At 45.6% G+C, this 19,002-nt stretch overlaps 1 protein-coding gene, 1 long non-coding RNA gene and 1 pseudogene across 2 annotated transcripts; 2 read left to right on the plus strand and 1 right to left on the minus strand.

Moving 5' to 3' along the window:
* Window positions 1–1,638: 1,638 nt before the first annotated feature.
* CALCB (calcitonin related polypeptide beta) lies at window positions 1,639–6,704 on the minus strand. Its single transcript, XM_032168021.2, has 5 exons — window positions 6,635–6,704; window positions 5,496–5,590; window positions 5,102–5,239; window positions 2,817–3,001; window positions 1,639–2,192 (listed from the first exon to the last, which is right to left on the minus strand). Exons 2-4 carry the CDS (start codon window positions 5,579–5,581, stop codon window positions 2,842–2,844), a joined length of 384 nt encoding a protein of 127 aa, XP_032023912.1. The 5' UTR covers window positions 5,582–5,590; window positions 6,635–6,704; the 3' UTR covers window positions 1,639–2,192; window positions 2,817–2,841.
* On the plus strand, window positions 2,957–3,644 carry LOC131384655 (uncharacterized). Its single transcript, XR_009215727.1, has 2 exons — window positions 2,957–3,116; window positions 3,275–3,644. It is a non-coding gene; the product is annotated as an uncharacterized LOC131384655 (long non-coding RNA).
* Window positions 6,705–7,569: 865 nt separating the features above from the next.
* LOC116477248 (olfactory receptor 7E24-like) overlaps window positions 7,570–19,002 on the plus strand; it is a 91,782-nt pseudogene continuing 80,349 nt past the window's right edge.

The following is a 19,002-nucleotide window of genomic DNA, read 5'->3' on the forward strand; positions in this document are numbered from 1 at the left end:
ATAGATCTGTTTTATATCTCCATGGTGGTGGTAATTGGATGACAATGTATTTTTCAAACTCATAGAATGGTACATCACAAAAAATGAACTTCCCTATATGTAAATTTAAAATCACATGTTTACTATGAAATACTAGGGCTGGGACTTTGCAAACCAACTTTTCCTCTGTCAGCTGAACTGCCTTTAGGCTCTGCTAATTGAGGGTCCTAAGAGGAGACAAGAGGCATCTGGAATAAAAAGAAACAGGTTCCTTCCAATTTCGACTTCTATTGCTGCTGGCATCACCCACAGAGATGTTCTACCCTGTCAGTGAGGTTGTTTCCAGTTTTAAGTTTTGTTTTGTTTTTCCCTGTTTCTAGAATAGCCTCAGAGATACCAGAGATACCCCCTCAGAGATACTAGCATCTGCCAGCTTCCCGTCTTGGTGGTCTGAGAATCCTCCTGCAGGCACTAGATCCTACTTACCTCCCTTCTTCTCTTTATTCCCATAGCCCCGAGGATGGTGACTTCTTCCTATGGTTTCTATCTCTGAACTACTCTTCTCTTTCGCTTTGTCACTACACTAATACTGATTTAGCCAACTCCTTTTATTAAATTGTTTCTGTTAAAATTACTGAGGTAGTTCCTGTTTTCCTGACTAGAGATTGACTAATAAAAAGCCAGTGTTTCCTATGCCCTACAAAGTACTACGTGATCTGTCTTCGCCTTCATCTACTCTCTGGCCTCATCCCCTATTTCTTTTCCCCATCGCCCACTCTAGACCCGACTGCTGATTCACAGGACTTAACTGTTAAACCTCACCACAGGGATGCAGTATGTAGAACTCTTTATTGGACAAATAACTTAGTCTCTCCAACAAGTAAACAGCAAGGGGGAAAATAGATGAGGGAGGAACCTCTAATTTGTAAGAGCCTTAAATTAAAACTTATTATTAACCAGCAGCAATGTGAAGATTCAATTTGAGCCCTGGTTTCACATATATATAAATATATGTAAATTCTCCATCTTATCATTTATATTACATGATACATAGAGAATTTGAACCATGGCTGATATGTAATATTAAAGAATTTTAAAATTATTGTAAATTTATTTTAGTTGTTAAATGAAATTGTGATTATATTTTAAAAGCCCTTACCATTTGGAAATACATGATGAAATATTTATTTATGGATATATTGACATGATAATACACTGGAGGAAGGGATATAGATGATATACAGACATAACAACAGTGGCAAGTGATCATTTTTGAAGCCAAGAAATGGATACAAAAAATTCATTATATTATGTTAAGACTAGGTTATTTTTATGTTTAAAATTTGTTATGCATCTCCAAAATCTGAGGGTCTACCTTATCAGGCAGCTAGGCCAAAGAATGGCTCACGAGTCTCTGAAAAACATTAGGAGCCACTGTTGAAAGGCACATAGTGCAGTGATTTCCACTGTAAGCCCTGGAACCCAATATACCTGGGTCCACCACTATCTATCTGTGTGTGACCTTGGACTTCTCCCTGGCTCTGTTTCCTCAGAGGTGAAGGAACATGAATAATAGCATCTACTTCATGGTTTTGTCATGAAGATTAAATGAATTCACAGGTATAAAGCACTGTTTTAAAATAACATCTGGCCCATACATAGTAAGCACTCAAAAATATTTATTATCATCATCATCATCATTATTATTATTACATAGGAAAACAAGTTGTAATGCATCACCAAGGTTTTGAAACAAATGTACCCAAAATATGCTTTTAATCTTGATGAAGTTCACAAATGGCACAATATTGACATTTTCTTAAACAAATTATACAGTCATGTTCTTAGATAACAAGGCACAGCATCACCATTACCATGTGTCCTCGGAGACCACAACAGGCAGTGATTTCATGTCCCCCTAAGGTTTGGCGGAGCTGCATGATCAACAGGATGGCTCTGAAAGAACCAGTTTGCTACCAGATAAGTCAATGAGAGACGCCATCACTTTTACTGGACATAGAACTAAATATAAAAATGATGCACAGCAAATATGGAATTAGCTTATTTTGCATTCAGTTTCATTCCTTTCAAGTGACAAAGGTGGCTTTTTTCAGTATCTTAGGATGCAAACATGTATATCTTCCATGGGGCATTCTCACCAAGTTGTTGCCAACAGAAATTAATAGAAATGGTTAGTTCAGTTTCATGATAACCTGAGATTAGGGGAAAAAAAGAAGAGGAGGGAGAAGATGGGGAGGAGAAAGAAGAGAAAAAGGAAGAAGATGAAAAGGAGAAGGAAGAGAAAAAAAGAAGTAGAAGACAAGTCATGAATAATCACAATTATTACTGAAAAAATACTAATTTACAGAAGTGCTTCTTTAAACACCATTTATGAATTGTGGATATGAGAGGTAAGCAGGCTTGTAAGGCAAATGAAGACTAAAATAATTCAACTGCATCTATTAATCTTGGGAGTAGGTTATGATTACAGCTCATCCATCTGAATCTGTAGTCAAGGGTTGAGCCCTTTCTGAAACCAGCCTAATGAATGAAGACTGGCCCTGGTTAAGGTTTGCAGACCTCTCCCTTTCTGAATCCAGCAAGCTTTTTTTTTCTTTCCATTTCCCTTATCAGAAAAATGACACTACATCTCTGATGTCAGAATGCCCTAGCATTCTGACATCAAGCTAGGTTCTAGAAAGAACTCACTACCTCAGGAGGAAGAATGTAACCGGACAGAAGGAACCTAAAGAACCTACCAGAGCAGAGGTTTTCAAAATGTAGGTTTTAACTCCAAGTCCCTTCCCCCTCTCATTCCATAGCATAAGGGCAGTTACCTTCCTCCTGGAGTCATTCATCTGCTCAGGCTTGAAGGTCCCTGCGGCGCCTGCCAAAGGCTTTGGAACCCACATTGGTGGGCACGAAGTTGCTCTTCACCATGCCCCCTGATCTGCTCAGCAAGCCTGCCAGCCGATGAGTCACACAGGTGGCAGTGTTGCAGGCTCTCTTCTGGGCAGTGGAGCTGATTTGCAAAATAGAGAAAGAAGAGAAGACCTGTGAGTGAAAAGCTGGGGGAGGAGCCCACCTCATGGGACCTTCATAAAGAGAACAGCAATGCTTTGACACACCACCTAACAGTAAGTGTTTCTCAAAAATGCAATTATAAAAGCTGTTAGGGGAAATGGCCTGGCAGTCTTTGCCAGGAGCTCTGCCCAAAGACCATCATGAAAAGAAAGAAGAAAAAACAATTCCAAGCCATGGGGCACAGGCTGAAACCCTGCATTTACCATTCAAGGAGGAAGTGGGCAACGAGGCCCAGACCCACCCCAAGATACACAAGGAGTATATAGAGAACATACCCCAGCCACAAGCACCAACACTACCCTTTACCACAGGAAAATGAAATTCCCTAAAGTCTTCAGACGAAGCTCAGAGAACAGGGTTTGCAGCATCCTCTCCCAGAAGTACTTACCAGCTCCTTCACACACTGTCCTTGCTGCTCGAGCTGGGTCACAGAGATGACCCACCAAGCCCCATATCCAGCTACCCTGAAGCTAAGGCTACTTCTGAGCATAGGCACTGGATACCCTCAAGTCTTGGATGTGGACCACAGCAATAAGCACCGCAGCTCAGTTCCTTTTAGAAAAATAGATTGATTCATCAAATGCCAAGGCATTAAGGATGTGCTTATTTTATCATGGTATATTTAGAAGCAGAAATTGGATGTCTCTGTCATAACACCCTCTACAGTCTCAAGAAGCTTCCCTTATTTTCTCTTATCTCTAACATGGTCAGTAAGTTCTGCTGCCTTCCCTTCCATCCTGAGGTCTTCAAAACATTCTCTATCATAAGCAAAGATACCAATACCAGCATGAAGACAAATCAGAGAGGAATACACATGCATCAGGTTCATAAAGTGGAGCAAGAAGGGGAATCAGGAGAGGTGAGAGGAGTTCAGCTGCCATCTGGGGGACCCTGGAGTGGGGTAGTGGTCCCTCTGCACGCCGCTGGCTATGTCCCTATTCTTGCCAGGAATTTCAGGCCCAAAGTTGATGCCAGGGAACATATGAGAGTTTTTCAGGTACTGCAAGTATGTGCCCTGCAGGCAAGTACTCAGATTACTACACTACTTAAATCTAGGACTGTTCAAGCTGCAAGGGAAGGACATGCCAGACAGTACCATGCACTACGGGCTGTCCCCATGGGCAGTCACTCAGAAGTTTGGACCAGGCAGGGGACATGTCGTGTGGGAGCAGGTGGGGCAGGCAGGAGGGCAGCTCACACACACTCCATTAGGAGAGGTGAGAGGGTCAGTGGGCCAGGGCAGTGTAGAGAAGGGCTGAATGGGGAAGGATGATCTTTTCTGGCATTCCCATGATGGTCAGTCCTTCATGCTCAACAGAGAGGTTCTCGGGGTGGATATAGGTGTGACACATGCCTCTGCCTAGCAGTGCTGGGACCAGGCCAGGAGTTGGTCTCTGCTCAGGCTCAACGTGCAAAAGGATGTGGGTCTGGGAAAGGGTGCTCTCCCTGGCCTCATGACAACACGCACATCTCCACAGAGCTTGCACATCTAAAGGCTCAAACCTACCTCAGACACTGCTCTGTCCCCACCCCCTGCAAGGGCTTCATCTTCACCTTGCAAATATGAAATGAAGGCTCCTTGCAGGTGCGAAAGAATGGCATGCACATGTGAAATTTCTAAAACTTTCTGAGATATTGGGTCTATCCCTGGCTTCACCCTTACCAGTCTTAACTCATCCAATGCTAGGAGATCTCCCAGTACTGCAAGAGCAATTTCCACAGTGAACGATTCCACACCTCCCCATTTCATTTCCTATCAGTTTTCAGAAATTGAGTTTTTTCTATGTCTAGAAAAAGCTTCTAAATCTATGTCCTAACAGCTTTCAGAAACGGAGCTTTTTATTGTGTCTAACCACACACAGTCCCTCCAGGTGCACTGGGATCTCTGTCTCCCTTGGAACTTGAGAAAGGGATCCTGCTGGACAAATCAGTTTGCTGGACCCCTTGCCAGTGTGTTCTCTCCTGCCTCTTGGGATCCACCTTCCTGTGTATGCTGCGGGGAGAGGAGGCCCTGTGCTGGGCGCTTGGGGAACCTCACCTGGAGCCCTGTGTCTCCTGCTCCTGCTTCAGCTCACTGGCCTTCATCTGCACATAGTCCTGCACCAGTGCAGCCAGCAGGAGGCGCGCGTCCTCTTTACTGAGGGTGGCCGGGTCTGCGCTGCTCTCCAGGGCAGACCTGTGGAGGAGAAGCAAACTCATTGCAGGCTGTGAGCCCCTGCCTGCCCATCCTCAGGATAGGCAGCCAGGCTTCCTGGTCTCTGCTTCTTCCCCTGGGGATGTGGCCACCGCGACTCCCAGGGGACGGGCATGAGGCCAGGGTCCACCTGTGGGCACTGATTCACCAGGAGCCACGCGTGACTTCAGAGGCACAGAGCTGTCTGGTCCTAGGGGCAGTGGGAGCAGAAGGCGCCCCTGACTCCAGGCTGTCTCACCTGAATGGCGCCGCCTGGAGGCTGCCCGCCTGGTACAGGACCAAGATACTGAGAGCCAGGAAGGGGGAGAACTTCCGGAAACCCATGCCGCCTCTCTGTAAAGGAAGGATGACGTTACTACTGCACCAGCATAGATCTAGGTTCCAGTCCTGCCTCTGCCACAACCGCCATGTGACCTCAGGCAGGTTACTTCACCTGCCTGAGCCTCTGTTCCCTTCATTTGCAGGAAGGGCTGCTGTGAATCTCAAGAGATACATTGCAGTGAGTGAATGGCTTGATAGAGCGGAAAAAGGTGTCCTAGGGGAAGGGTGGAAAGAAAGGATGAATTTTGGTTCTGTTTTGTTGAAGGCCAGGGAGAAGCCACACGCGCCTGTGCACGCAAACCGACACTTCTGCCCTGATTTATGCCGAAACCAGGCGTGGACGCACCTTGCTATAGACCTGCTCTCCCCTTCTCGCCTTCTCCTCTTCTGGGCTTCGCGCCAACGCATGCGAGGGGAAGGTGGGAAGGGTAGACTGGAAAGGAGCGCTCATTTCTCAGTCTTGGAACTGGGAAAATTTTTAACGTGCCAGTTACGGGTGTCTCAGGACTCGCCCGCAAAGCCAGCCCTCTGCCGGAGCGCATTTTAGCAGCAGATGCTGGGCAGCAGCTCCGCGAGGTGAGCGCCCAGGGTTCTAGTCGGCTAAAAACACCGCCTCAGATCCGGACCGGAATCCCGGGAAGGCTCACCAGGAGGCGCCTCAGAGGAAAGCTCAGGGTTCCGACCTCCCGGGAACGAAACATGATCCCGAAGAACAAAGACGGCGCAGGGCGCTCCCGGACCCAACTCGGCAGAATCCTGCGCTCAGCCGGGCCCCAATGCCAGGGCTGCAGACCCGCCTACCTCGGCTCGCCGCGCTTCCAGCGCCCACGCTGAGCCACGGGGATGCTTGGGCTCCTCTCGCACTGGTAGGAGAAACTGCCAGGACAACCCTAACCGCTCGCCTTCTCCGGAGCCTGGAAGAGAGCTAGGACCACTGCTGTAAGGTAGGACCAGATGGCGGCGGAGAGGCGGACAGGCAGATGGAGCAAACTGGATGAACTAGTCGAAGAAGCAGGTTATTAGAGTGAGCGGAATGGGGAATGGGAAGTTCCTCACCTGGCGACTAGAGTTTCAGGGCAGCGCGAGCGACCGGTCGACTGGGATGAACACCACGCCTGCTGTGGGCGCCTTCCCCGCGGAGACCCCGCTCTTATTACAGAGATAGCGGGAGGGGGGATCCCCACCAGCCCGCGCGGCCAATCCAAAGTGGCCAAGACTAGCCAATCAAAGGACCGACCGAGCTCCGATTGCGTCATAACTCACACTGCAGACACTGGTACTCTGGAGCAGGGGCAGTCCGCCCCGCTGTCATTTTTTTCATTGAGGTCATTGCTTGGGAAGCTGGAGAGCCTGGGAGAGGACAGAGAGTTTTCAACTAACTAAGAGTCAGGGCAAGTCGAGGAGAGTTTGGCGTCACCTACAGTGAGGGGCCAGAGCTTCTCTCACCTCCTTGGCTCCTAAACTCCTGCCTCGCACTCCCTCCTGTCACGCCAGTGAGGGACCCGAGTCCAGCCACCCGAACCCCCAGCGAGGTTGAGCAATAGTCCTAGGTTCTAAAGGGACCACAACTGAAAGAGCCCACGGCAGGGAAGGAGTGGTGGGGGAGGGAAAAGGGGAGGGAGGGGTCCTAAAAATTTGATCATTTTGGACCACCTGGGGTGCTTCTCTGGATATCCTCCGACTCCTCGAGCCCTGGCACCATAGGCACCCAAAGAAGGATGTTTTGGTGCCAGTCTGGCAGGCAACCCTTCTCCACCTCACTCCTCTGGGATGGGCAGGAGTGGAAGAGAGGTTGGGGAGAGGGCTAAACTGACATAGCCTGCATACAAGGCTCAGCATCCACCTCCTCCCCCTTCCCCTGTATCCCCACATCCTCGACTGCGGGTCCAGCATCCCCCACCCCAAGCCAGGACCCTCCACTGCCACACCGAAGTTGGCTTACACAGCTGCCCTGCGACTCTGCCACCTGTTTGCCAAGCTGCCTGGCGGAGATGGTCTATGCCCGGTTCTCTATCTCTCTCGCTCCACACCCCTACCCCACTTCGCTGAAGCGCCTGAGAGCTGAGCGCGCTGGGGTCCAGCTGCCACCCACGGAGGGGAGGAGGTGCTGCAGCCCAAGAGTCAGTCTAAGAATTTCCACACAAGTTCCACTCGCGACTACAGACCAGCCGGTGCGCACATCATCACTCACATGGCAGGACCCCCACCACACGCTCTGCCTTCTGCATTCACAGACAGTCCAGCAGACAGCCAGCACTCACTGGAACAGATGCGCCCTCACCAGCTGCTCCCAAAAGGGCTCGCGCTCAGGAACCCAAACTAACCACACTCATACCCGAAAGCAACCCCGTGTGTTTCTGTTTCCAAAAACAGGCGTGTTTTATGCAAACGGGGGTACATACTGTCCCCCAAACATGCACACCGACACATGCACATCCACGCACACAAACTCAGCCTACCCATTTTTTCTTAAGGAAAGCCGGGTTCTGGGAGTCGGCACTGCCAGCTCTTCTTGCTCCTGGGTTCCAGGAGAAGATCCCAGCTTTGGCAGAATAGGCTAGGAAGGAGCGGGGGGTAGGGGCGGTGGCAAGAAGGAAAGGGGCGCCTCTCACCACAGCCCCCAGCCCCGGGCCTCAGGTTCGCTCTTTGCCGCTTGGCAGCAGCGACCCTAAATAAGTACACGGGCGCCCACTGCACTCCTGGAGAGCAGTCGGGAAAACTTACTGGAGGCTGCCGGGCAGGAAGCAAAGCCAGAGGCTGGCGGAACCCCTGCAGGTGATGCTCACTGTTTCTGCGGGTCAGAAAGAAGTTCAGGGGATATCTGTCTAGGCCCTCTGGGTCCTTTTCGTGTGGCAGGACCCAGCTGGTGGGACTAAAGTGGGTTAGCCTCCAGCACCCGTGCAATGGAAACTCCAGGTAACACCCATGAAGAATCGGGACCACTGACTCCGGTGACTGCTGCCCGGCCTACAACTCAGGTGTGCAGAGTGCACTGAGGCAGGGTGACCTGCAGTCACCCCCTCCTCTGGGAAGGCAGCCAGAACTGTTCTAGAAGTAGCTCCGGCCTGTGGCAGACTCAAAGTAAGGCAGGAGGACTTCCAGGACCTTTGTAGTACCACACCAGGAACTGCAGCTGTCTAAGGAGTATTTCTATGTATGCGAAGGTTCTCTACGTCTAGACTGTTGGATGCACTTTTGTGTTTTTGGTTCTGCTTTGTTTTTTAATTTTTAATTTGTGTGGGTTCATACTAGATGTATATATTTATAGGGTTCATGAGATGTTTTGATACAAGCATACAATGTAATAATCACATCATGGAGAATGGGGTATTTGTCCCCTCAAGCATGTATCCTTTGTGTTACAAACAATCCAATTACACTGTTTTGGTTATTTTTAAATGTACAATTAAGTTATTATTGACTATAGTCACCCTGTTGTGCTAGCAAATGGTAAGTCTTATTCAACTTTTTTTGTACCCTTTAAACATTCCCATCTCCACCATCACCACCCATTACCCTTCCCAGCCTCTGATAACCATCTCTACTCTCTAGGTCCATGAGTTCAATTGTTTAGATTTTTAGATGTTGGGCTCACTTTTGGAAACAATGAGGGACACCAAGGCGGCCTTCACTTGGGAGCCCTTTTTCCCAAAGCCCTGCAATTCTAGGGGAGACTTCTGTGTCCCTCTCCCTGATTCCAGCCCAGATAAATGGCTGCCTAGTGGAAAGGCAAAATTGGGAGGTGCTACCTGCATGAGGGCTGTGCCCTCTGCCCCGCTTCTTCCTTGGCCACTACCACCCTCTCTGAGGTCTGGCAGAACTGGTAGCCCAGTAGTTCTGGGAAGCACCACCCTTCGCAGGGCCCTTGGGCCAGCCTGGCAGGAGAGGAAAGGAAGTTGAGTAGGAGAGAAGATCTGGAGGGCCCCAGACCTTGGAGCGGCGGGCTCCCCAGCCTGTCAATGTTATCAGTGGTGCACAAGGCCAAGGAAGCAAGCTAGGAGCTCAAGAGGAGTCACAATTGGTGTTTGGCCTCCCAAGAAGCCCAGAAATATTATCTGAAGGGAAATTTGAACCTTTGGAACTGGCACTCAACAGCTGGCACTATCTCCAAAGGCCAGGTCTGTGTCACTAGGACTTTTCTGAAATATTGGGACAGATGGCCATACTGCTATTGTTGCAGGAAGTCAGGGACCCTGAATGGAGGGACCAGCTGAAGCCATGGCAGAAGAACATAAATTGTGAAGATTTCATGGACATTTATTTGTTCCCCAAATTAATACTTTTATAATTTCTTACACCTGTCTTTACTGCAATCTCTGAACATACATTTTGAAGATTTCATGGACATTTATCACTTCCCCAATCAATACTCTTGTGATTTCCTATGCCTGTCTTTAATCTCTTAATCCCATCATCTTTATAAGCTGAGGATGTATGTCACCTCAGGATCATGTGATGATTGCGTTAACTGCACAAATTGTTCATAAGCACGTGTGTTCAAACAATATGAAATCTGGGCACCTTGAAAAATGAACAGGATAACAGCGATGTTCAGGGAACGAGGGAGATAAGCATTATGTCTGGCTGCCTGAGAGCCAGGTGGAACAGAGCCATATTTCTCTTCTTTCAAAAGCAAATAGGAGAAATATTGCTGAATTCCTTTTCTCAGCAAGGAACAGCCCTGAGGAAGAGAATGCATTCCCAGGGGTAGGTCTCTAAAATGGCCACTCTGGGAATGTCTGTCTTTTATGGTTGTAGATAAAGGATGAAATAAGCCTTGGTCTCCCGTAGTGTTCCCAGGCCTATTAGGACGAGGAAATTCCCACCTAGTAAATTTTTAGTCAGACTCATTGTCTGCTTTCAAACCCTGTCTTCTGATAAGATGTTATCAATGACAATGCGTGCCCAAAACTTCATTAGCAATTTTAATTTCGCCCTGGTCCTGTGATCTTGCCCTGCCTCCATTTGCCTTGTAATATTTTATTACCTTGTGAAGCATGTGATCTCTGTGACCTACACCCTATTCGTACACTCCCTCCCCTTTGAAAATCACTAATAAAAACTTGCTGGTTTTGCGGCTTGGGGGGCATCACGGAACCTGCTGACATGTGATGTCTCCCCCAGATACCCAGCTTTAAAATTTCTCTTTTTTGTACTCTTTCCCTTTATTTCTCAGACCGTCCAACACTTATGGAAATAGAAAAGAACCTATGTGAAATAACATTGAATTATCCGGGGTGGGCTCCCCCAAAATCTGGCCCACCAACATGGTTTTTTCTTTTTCCCAAGTGCATGTGGGAACCCGATTCCCTTTGGTAGGTGTGGAGAAATGTCATTGGTTTGGTACACAGAAACGCTTGTTCGACTCCCTGACGACTGGTGAGTAGTCTGTGTATGATCCAGGTTAACTATGGGTCACACAGAGTCTAAAAATTATACTTATCTCTTCTATATTAAACTCCTGTTAAAACAGGGAAGGGTTCGAGTGCCCATGGAAAATATGGTCACTCTATTCAGGGCAGTGGGAAAATACTGTCCTTGGTTTCCTGAAAAAGGAACCTTAGATGTAGACCTGTTAAAACAGGCAAAGGTTTGAGTGCCTATGGAAAATATGGTCACTCTATTCAGGGCGGTGGAAAAATACTGTCCTTGGTTTCCTGAAAAAGGAACTGTATATGTAAAAGTATAGGATCTTGTTGGTACAACATTCCAGGAACTGGTCTCAACAGAGAATTATGTTCCCGTCACTGTTTGGGATGATTGGGCCTGGTACGTGCCATCCTAATACCTCCTCAACTTTCCTCTCCTGCACAGCTTTCATTATCTGATCAGCCTCTCCCTTTGCCTATTCCTCTCCCATATAATGATGCTGAGATTTCAGTATCTAACTCTGGTGACTTTGGCTTAAATTTATCCCCTACTGATCTTACTTCTTTTCATGAAGAGCAGGTACTTGAAGCTCCCAGCCATGACTCACACAGCCCAGGACCAGAGATATGCTAAATCTTCTCTCTTCAAACCTCTGGCATCAGCTAATGGCTCCAGGACCAACCTACAATTTACCTATAATTCTCCAGGTCCTCCCCCATCCACTGCAGCCCCTCAGCCTCCTGTCATTTTGGTTCCTCAACTGGTCACTTTGCCATCCACCCGGCCTGCTTCTCTGTACCCTTCTTCACACATGGACGCCAGTAATCTTCTGCCTCTTCTGCTCCTTCAATGCCCCTTTCTCACATGTCATTCCGGTCTGTGTCATTACGTACCTCTCAATCTTACCTTGTTAAAAGAATTTAAGGATGCTTGTACTCAGTATGGTCCTACTTCTCCTTATGTTAAAATGGTATTAAAAACTTTTTGTACAGAGGTCACTTTGCTTCCTTTAGACTAGGACCTTTTGGCAAAAAGCTGTTCTAACCCCATCTCAGCCTAGTGGGCAGAGAGGAGGCCCATCTACAGGCTCAGCTAAATCAGACTAATGGTGTTCTAATTACTCAGGCTCAGCTCACAGGCTCCGATAGTTTCTCTGATACTTATGCCCAATTAGGCTTTGATGCTCTTACCACAAAACAAGTAACAAAGGTGTGTATGAGAGCTTGCAATAAATTATGCGCCCCAGGCCAAGCTCCTGTTTCTTTTACTACTGTTAAACAAGTTCAATTGCTTTTACTACCTAATATCATTTTAAACAAAGGAGATAAGACACGTGGCCCTGGGATAGGCTCTGGAGAAAGCTGCTTATTGGATTAATGTAATTTCTAAACAACGGCCCACCTCCATCATACACATTCAAGTAAAAAAGTTTGAAGGCCTAGTAGATACTGGGGCTTAAATTAATATTCCACATAACTCTTATAGTGCTCCCAGTCAGCATATGATGGAAAACATGGGGTTTGTTCCTGGACTCATGAAGGGATTACTAAACCCCTCCCTGTTACTGTAAAAGAAAACAGGGAGGGTTTAAGTTATCATTTTTAATGGTGGACACTGCCACGCCTCCTGATCCTATATCCCTTTACAATAGAAATCTGACACACCATTTGGATTCAGCAGTGGCTGCTTTCTAAAGAAAAACTGGAGGCTTTAACTCACTTGGTTTCTGAACAGTTACAACTTGGAAATGTGGAACCTTCTCTTTCCCCCGGAATTCTCCTGTGTTTCTAGTAAAAAAGAAATCAGGTAAGTGGCGGATGGTAACCGATTTAAGGGCCATTAATGCTGTAATTAAACCTATGGGGGCCGTCCAACCTGGCATGCCTGCCCCTGCTTTAATACCTAAAAATTGGCCTCTCATAGTTATTGATCTTAAAGATTGTTTTTTCATATTCCTTTACATAAATCAGACTGTGAAAAATTTGCTTTTACTGTACCATCTATCAATAATAAGGAGCCTGCAGCTTGTTATCAATGGAAAGTACTTCCTCAGGGAATGCTAAATAGCCCTACAATCTGCCAGCTTTATGTTGGGCAAGTGCTTTCAACAGTTCAAGCTCAGTTTCCCCAGGCCTATATTCTTCATAATATTGATTATATTTTAATTGCTGCCCCCACTGATAAAGAATTAATTGACTGTTATCAAATTTTGAGCCGCCACGTTACAGAGGCTAGATTATACATCATTCAGGATAAAATTCAACAGACCACTCCTGTTCAATATTTAGGAATGGTGATCAATAGACAACATATTCAACCTCAAAAAATTCAAATTAGGAGAGATTCTTTGAAAACTTAAAATGACTTCCAAAAACTTTTAGGTAACATTAATTATTTAAGACCTACTTTAGGTATTCCCATCTATGTGCTGTCTAACTTGTTTTCTTTATTTTTTTGAGACGGAGTCTCGCTCTGTCGCCCAGGCTGGAGTGCAGTGGCGCAATCTCGGCTCACTGCAACTTCCGCCTCCCGGGTTCACGCCATTCTCCTGCCTCAGCCTCTCCGAGTAGCTGGGACTACAGGCGCCTGCCACCACGCCCGGCTAATTTTTTGTATTTTTAGTAGAGACGGGGTTTCACCGTGGTCTCGATCTCCTGACCTCGTGATCCGCCCGCCTCGGCCTCCCAAAGTGCTGGGATTACAAGCGTGAGCCACCGCGCCCGGCCTCTAACTTGTTTTCTATGCTGCGGGGAGATTCCAATCTCCACAGTCCCAGGACTTTGACTCCTGAGGCTTCACTAAACTGGAATTCGTGGAGGAAATAATCCAGACCACCCAGTTATCTAGAGTACAGCCGTCTCAGCCTTTGCAGCTTCTAGTTTTCGCTTCATTGCATTCCCCTACTGGGCTAATAGTTCAACATAATGATTTAGTAGACAGGTACTTTCTTCCTCACTCTGTGTCAAAAACTTTGTCTGTTTATCTGGACCAAATGGCCATTTTAATTGGACAGGCATGGTGTAGAATACTTAAAATTTCTGGATTTGATCCAAATTTAATTGTAGTTCCTTTAAATAGGCTCAAAGTTCAAGCCGCCTTTCAACATTCCGTACTGTGGCAAATTCACTTGATTAATTTTATTGGTGTTATTGACAATCATTATCCAAAAAACAAACTGTTTGATTTTATAAAAATGACTTCTTGGGTGGTCCCTCGATTGACCAAAGATCAGCCCATTCCTGAGGCTGTTACAGCGTTCACTGATGGCTCCAGCAATGTAAATGCTGGTTATATAGGTCCTACAAACAAGCTTATTTCTACCCCTTATACCTCTGCTCAAAAGGCAGAGTTAAGTGCTGTTATTACTGCCTTACAAGATTTCCCCAAACCTTTAAATATTGTCTCTGATTCTACTTAACGTGAGAAAGAGGATACGCTTGTGTTTCACCAGGAGATCATCAAATGAAAACCACAGGGAAAAGACGTCCACGTCAGAGACCACCCTCAGACATGGTGAGATCTGTGCCAACTCCTCAGAAGCTGGCACGCCAAATCAAAATGGGTCTGATTCAATCCTCCCTGATGGCAATGGAGACCCATCTAACTAATCTCACTTCTAATTATCTTTCTTTTTCTGCTTACAAACCTAAAAATCTCACCATTTCTGTTAGCCTAAAAATAACATCCCTCTGTTCTTCTCTTCTTGCTTCTGCACTGAATCTCACAATAGGTTTTATTTAATGATTCTCCTCCTTATACTTTCTGTCTCACCAGTTTCCTCTCACACTGATTTACCTGCTACACAAAATTATTCTTATTGGGCTTATGTGCCTTTTCCTCCACTTATTCGACCTCTCACCTGGATGGATGCTCCCGCAGAAATCTACACTAACAATAGTGTGTGGATGCTTGGAGCTACAGATGACCATTGCCCTGCTCAACCAGGAGAAGAAGACACTGCATTTAATGTTACCATGAGTTATAAATACTGCCCTCTGTGCCTCAGACATGCACCTGGTTGTATCCATCTAGAAACTCAAGTCTGGGCTGCTTATCTTCTGGAGAGATCAGCTACAGAGGAACTGGGACATTTGGTCTCCAGCCTCTCCCTTTCTCCTTTAAAACAAATGAAAGGGGAGAGTAATGGGAGATACCCCATACTTTCAATATAAACCTGCAGGAAAACCATGCCCTAAAAATTTTGAGGGCCCATCTAAAACTTAGTTTGAGAAGATTGTGTTAACTCACATGCAGTAATATTAAAAAATGACTCATATGGTTTAGTAATAGACTGGGCACCAAAGGGCTATTTAAAAAAAAATTGCTCCTCTGGCGGAAAGGAATGCCTGGGGGCTAATTATTTTATTTCTTATTGAGAGAACGAGAATCATCATTCTACTTTGCATAGGATGTTCAGTTCGTTCTTTCCCTTAAAGTGGGAAGATAAAGGCATTACCCCACCGAGACCTCATATGATACTCCCCATTCTGAGCTCAGAACATCCAGAACTTTGGAAATTGGCTATTGTGACTTTGGAAATTGGACTGTGAGTATGGGAAGGGGAAACTATTCTGTTGTCCCCAGTACCGTCCCTCTCCCTTGGTATCAATGTAGATCCAGACATTCCATTTTACTTACCTCCAACCTGACTGTTCCCATACAGAGTTGTGTTAAGCCTCCTTACATGCTGTTAGTGGGAAATATCAAAATTTGGACAAACAATCAAACTGTCCAATGCATTAATTGTCATTTATACACTTGTATTAACTCCTATTTTGACTCCAGGAAAAGTGTAATGTTGGTTCGAGTTCAAGAAGGAATCTGGATTCTGCTAACTTTGCCCAGACCTTGGGAATTCTCCCCCTCAATACATTTAATTAATGAAGTGTTACAGTAAATTATAAAAAGATCTAAGAGATTCGTTTTCACTTTAATTGCTGTGATCATGGGCCTAATTACAGTCACTGCACTGGCCACCACTGCCAGAATGGCGTTACACCAATCTATTCAAACAGCTGATGCTGTTAATGATTGGCAAGCCAATTCCACCCAAATGTGGAATTCTCAACAAGGCATTCATCAAAAATGGGCTAATCAAATTAATGATTTAAGACAGTCTGTTATTTGGCTTGGAGATTGGGTGGTGAGTCTCGAACATTGCATGCAAATGCAGTGCAATTGGAATACTTCAGATTTCTGTATCACCCCATATTCCTATAAGTAGACTGATCCTTCATGGGAAATGGTCAAAGGACACCTTCTAGGTAGGGAAGATAATTTATCATTGGACATAACTAAATTAAAGAAACAAATTTTTGAAGCCTCTCAAGCTCATTTATCCATTGTGCCTGGAGCAGAGGCATTAGATCAGGTGACAGAAAATCTTTCTGGATTAAACCCCACAACTTGGATTAAGTCTATTGGGGGCTCGATTGTAGTAAATTTTGGAATTATGTTTCTCTGTTTAATTGGCTTGTCTTTAGTATGCCAGACCAGTCAAAGAATCCTGCGTCAAAATCGAGAGAACGAACAAGCCTTCATTGCTATGGCACATTTATATAAAAAGAAAGGGAGAGGCCAGGCGCGGTGGCTCACGCTTGTAATCCCAGCACTTTGGGAGGCCGAGGCGGGCGGATCACGAGGTCAGGAGATCGAGACCACGGTGAAACCCCGTCTCTACTAAAAATACAAAAAATTAGCCGGGCGTGGTGGCGGGCGCCTGTAGTCCCAGCTACTCGGAGAGGCTGAGGCAGGAGAATGGCGTGAACCCGGGAGGCGGAGCTTGCAGTGAGCCGAGATTGCGCCACTGCACTCCAGCCTGGGTGACAGAGCGAGACTCCGTCTCAAAAAAAAAAAAAAAAAAAGACAGAAAGAAAGGGAGAGATATTGCGGGAAGTCAGGGACCCCGAATGGAGGGACCGGCTGAAGCCATGGCAGAAGAACATAAATTGTGAAGATTTTATAGACATTTATTCGTTCCCCAAATTAATACTTTTATAATTTCTTACACCTGTCTTTACTGCAGTCTCTGAACATATATTTTGAAGATTTCATGGACATTTATCACTTCCCCAATCAATACTCTTGTGATTTCCTATGCCTGTCTTTAATCTCTTAATCCCATCATCTTTATAAGCTGAGGATGTATGTCACCTCAGGACCCTGTGACGATTGCGTTAACTGCACAAATTGTTCATAAGCACATGTGTTTAAACAATATGAAATCTGGGCACCTTGAGAAAAGAAGAGGATAACAGCGATGTTCAGGGAACAAGGGAGATAACAATTAGGTCTGGCTGCCTGAGAGCCAGGTGGAACAGAGCCATATTTCTCTTCTTTCAAAAGCAAATAGGAGAAATATTGCTGAATTCCTTTTCTCAGCAAGGAACAGCCCTGAGAAAGAGAATGCATTCCCAGGGGTAGGTCTCTAACATGGCCACTCTGGGAATGTCTGTCTTTTATGGTTGTAGATAAGGGATGAAATAAGCCTCGGTCTCCCGTAGCATTCCCAGGCCTATTAGAACAAGGAAATTCCCACCTAGTAAATTTTTAGTCAGACCGACTGCTTTCAAACCCTGTCTCCTGATAAGAATGCTATCAATGACAATGCATGCCCAAAACTTCATTAGCAATTTTAATTTTGCCCTGGTCCTGTGATCTCGCCCTGCCTCCATTTGCCTTGTAATATTTTATTACCTTGTGAAGCATGTGATCTCTGTGACCCACACCCTATTCGAACACTCCCTCCCCTTTGAAAATCACTAATAAAAACTTGCTGGTTTTGCGGCTTGGGGGGCATCACGGAACCTGCTGACATGTGATGTCCCCCCCGGATACCCAGCTTTAAAATTTCTCCCTTTTGTACTCTTTCCCTTTCCCTTCTCAGACTGGTCGACACTTAGGGAAATAGAAAAGAACCTACATGAAATAACATTGAATTATCAGGGGCAGGTTCCCCCGATATGCCATAGCATGGCACAATTCCTGGATTGGGCCCTCTGCTTCACAGGCACGCATTGGGTGGCCCACAACCCAGCACCCAGCTCCTGCCTGGGGCGGATTAGGCAGTAGTTTCTATTAAGGCTGCCAAGACTGGGATCCCTGCACACTGCTCTGTGAAAAGTGCTTACCAGACACCAAGGGAAGTTTAACAACCTAAACACAAACATACCCCATTAGTCAAGTTTGTTGTCTTCTTCAGTGTCTCCATGGGACTAGCTATTTTAGCTTTGCGAACCCAGGATTATTTGACCTAGACTTGTTCCCCCACTAGCGTCTTTGCACAGTGTTTGACACATGATAGGTTCCTGCAAATGCTCAATGAGGCAGAAAGAGCAAAGCAGTGAATGAACAATTCATGGGTTCATTACCCTCAAAGTCAGACAATAAGTTCACCCAAGTTAAATTGGGATGTAGACACAATTTAGATCTGTTAGATGGAAGGGAAGATTGCTTATCCAAAGATGCACATCTTTTTATTTTAATAAAAGTTATCAGTGTCCTGGTGAAAAATTTCTGGAATCAAATGTGAGAAGAAGTACTGAGGGCTTTATGTCTTCAGGAGTCTGCCAGTTTGCAAAGCAAAACAAGGCAGTTTCCCTCAGTCCATCTTTGTATGATATTAGTGAGTGAATGGGAGGAAAAGTTAATAAAATAATTTATTTTTTAAATTGAGAAAATTGCATCTTGATTTCCCTGGAACTGTTCTGAGCCTCAAGGCCTCTCCAACCAACCAAACGACCATAAAGATTTGTAGACAATAGTTTCCTAGGAATATCTAGCTATTAAATTGTGTCTTAAATATTTTGATACTCAGTTTAAATAAACTTATAGTATTACTTATCAAGTATGAAAATGGTGGTCTTAACATTTTGGGAACAGATTCCACATACTATAATTTTGAAGTTTATTTTTATTTGTTTGGCTTACTTTCTGTTTTCTTTACAAATTTCCTAGAAGAAGTGTTGCTTAGGAGAAAGTTTCACTCATTCAACATGCATTTATTGAGGACCTACTATGTGCCAGGCATTGTTCTAGGCACTAGGATTCACAGT

The sequence above is a fragment of the Hylobates moloch genome, unplaced genomic scaffold (genome assembly GCF_009828535.3).
Source record: "Hylobates moloch isolate HMO894 unplaced genomic scaffold, HMol_V3 SCAFFOLD_11, whole genome shotgun sequence".
Lineage (NCBI taxonomy): Eukaryota > Metazoa > Chordata > Mammalia > Primates > Hylobatidae > Hylobates > Hylobates moloch.

What these genes read in the sequence shown, in the direction of transcription:
- CALCB (XM_032168021.2), bottom strand. Translation starts at nt 5,581, where the DNA reads ATGGGTTTCCGGAAGTTCTCCCCCTTCCTGGCTCTCAGTATCTTGGTC. An exon ending in CTCCAGGCGGCGCCATTCAG is followed by an intron (nt 5,240 to 5,495) that starts GTGAGACAGCCT and finishes TCTCCTCCACAG; the next exon opens with GTCTGCCCTGGAGAGCAGCG. An exon ending in CAGGAGACACAGGGCTCCAG is followed by an intron (nt 3,002 to 5,101) that starts GTGAGGTTCCCC and finishes TTTGCAAATCAG; the next exon opens with CTCCACTGCCCAGAAGAGAG.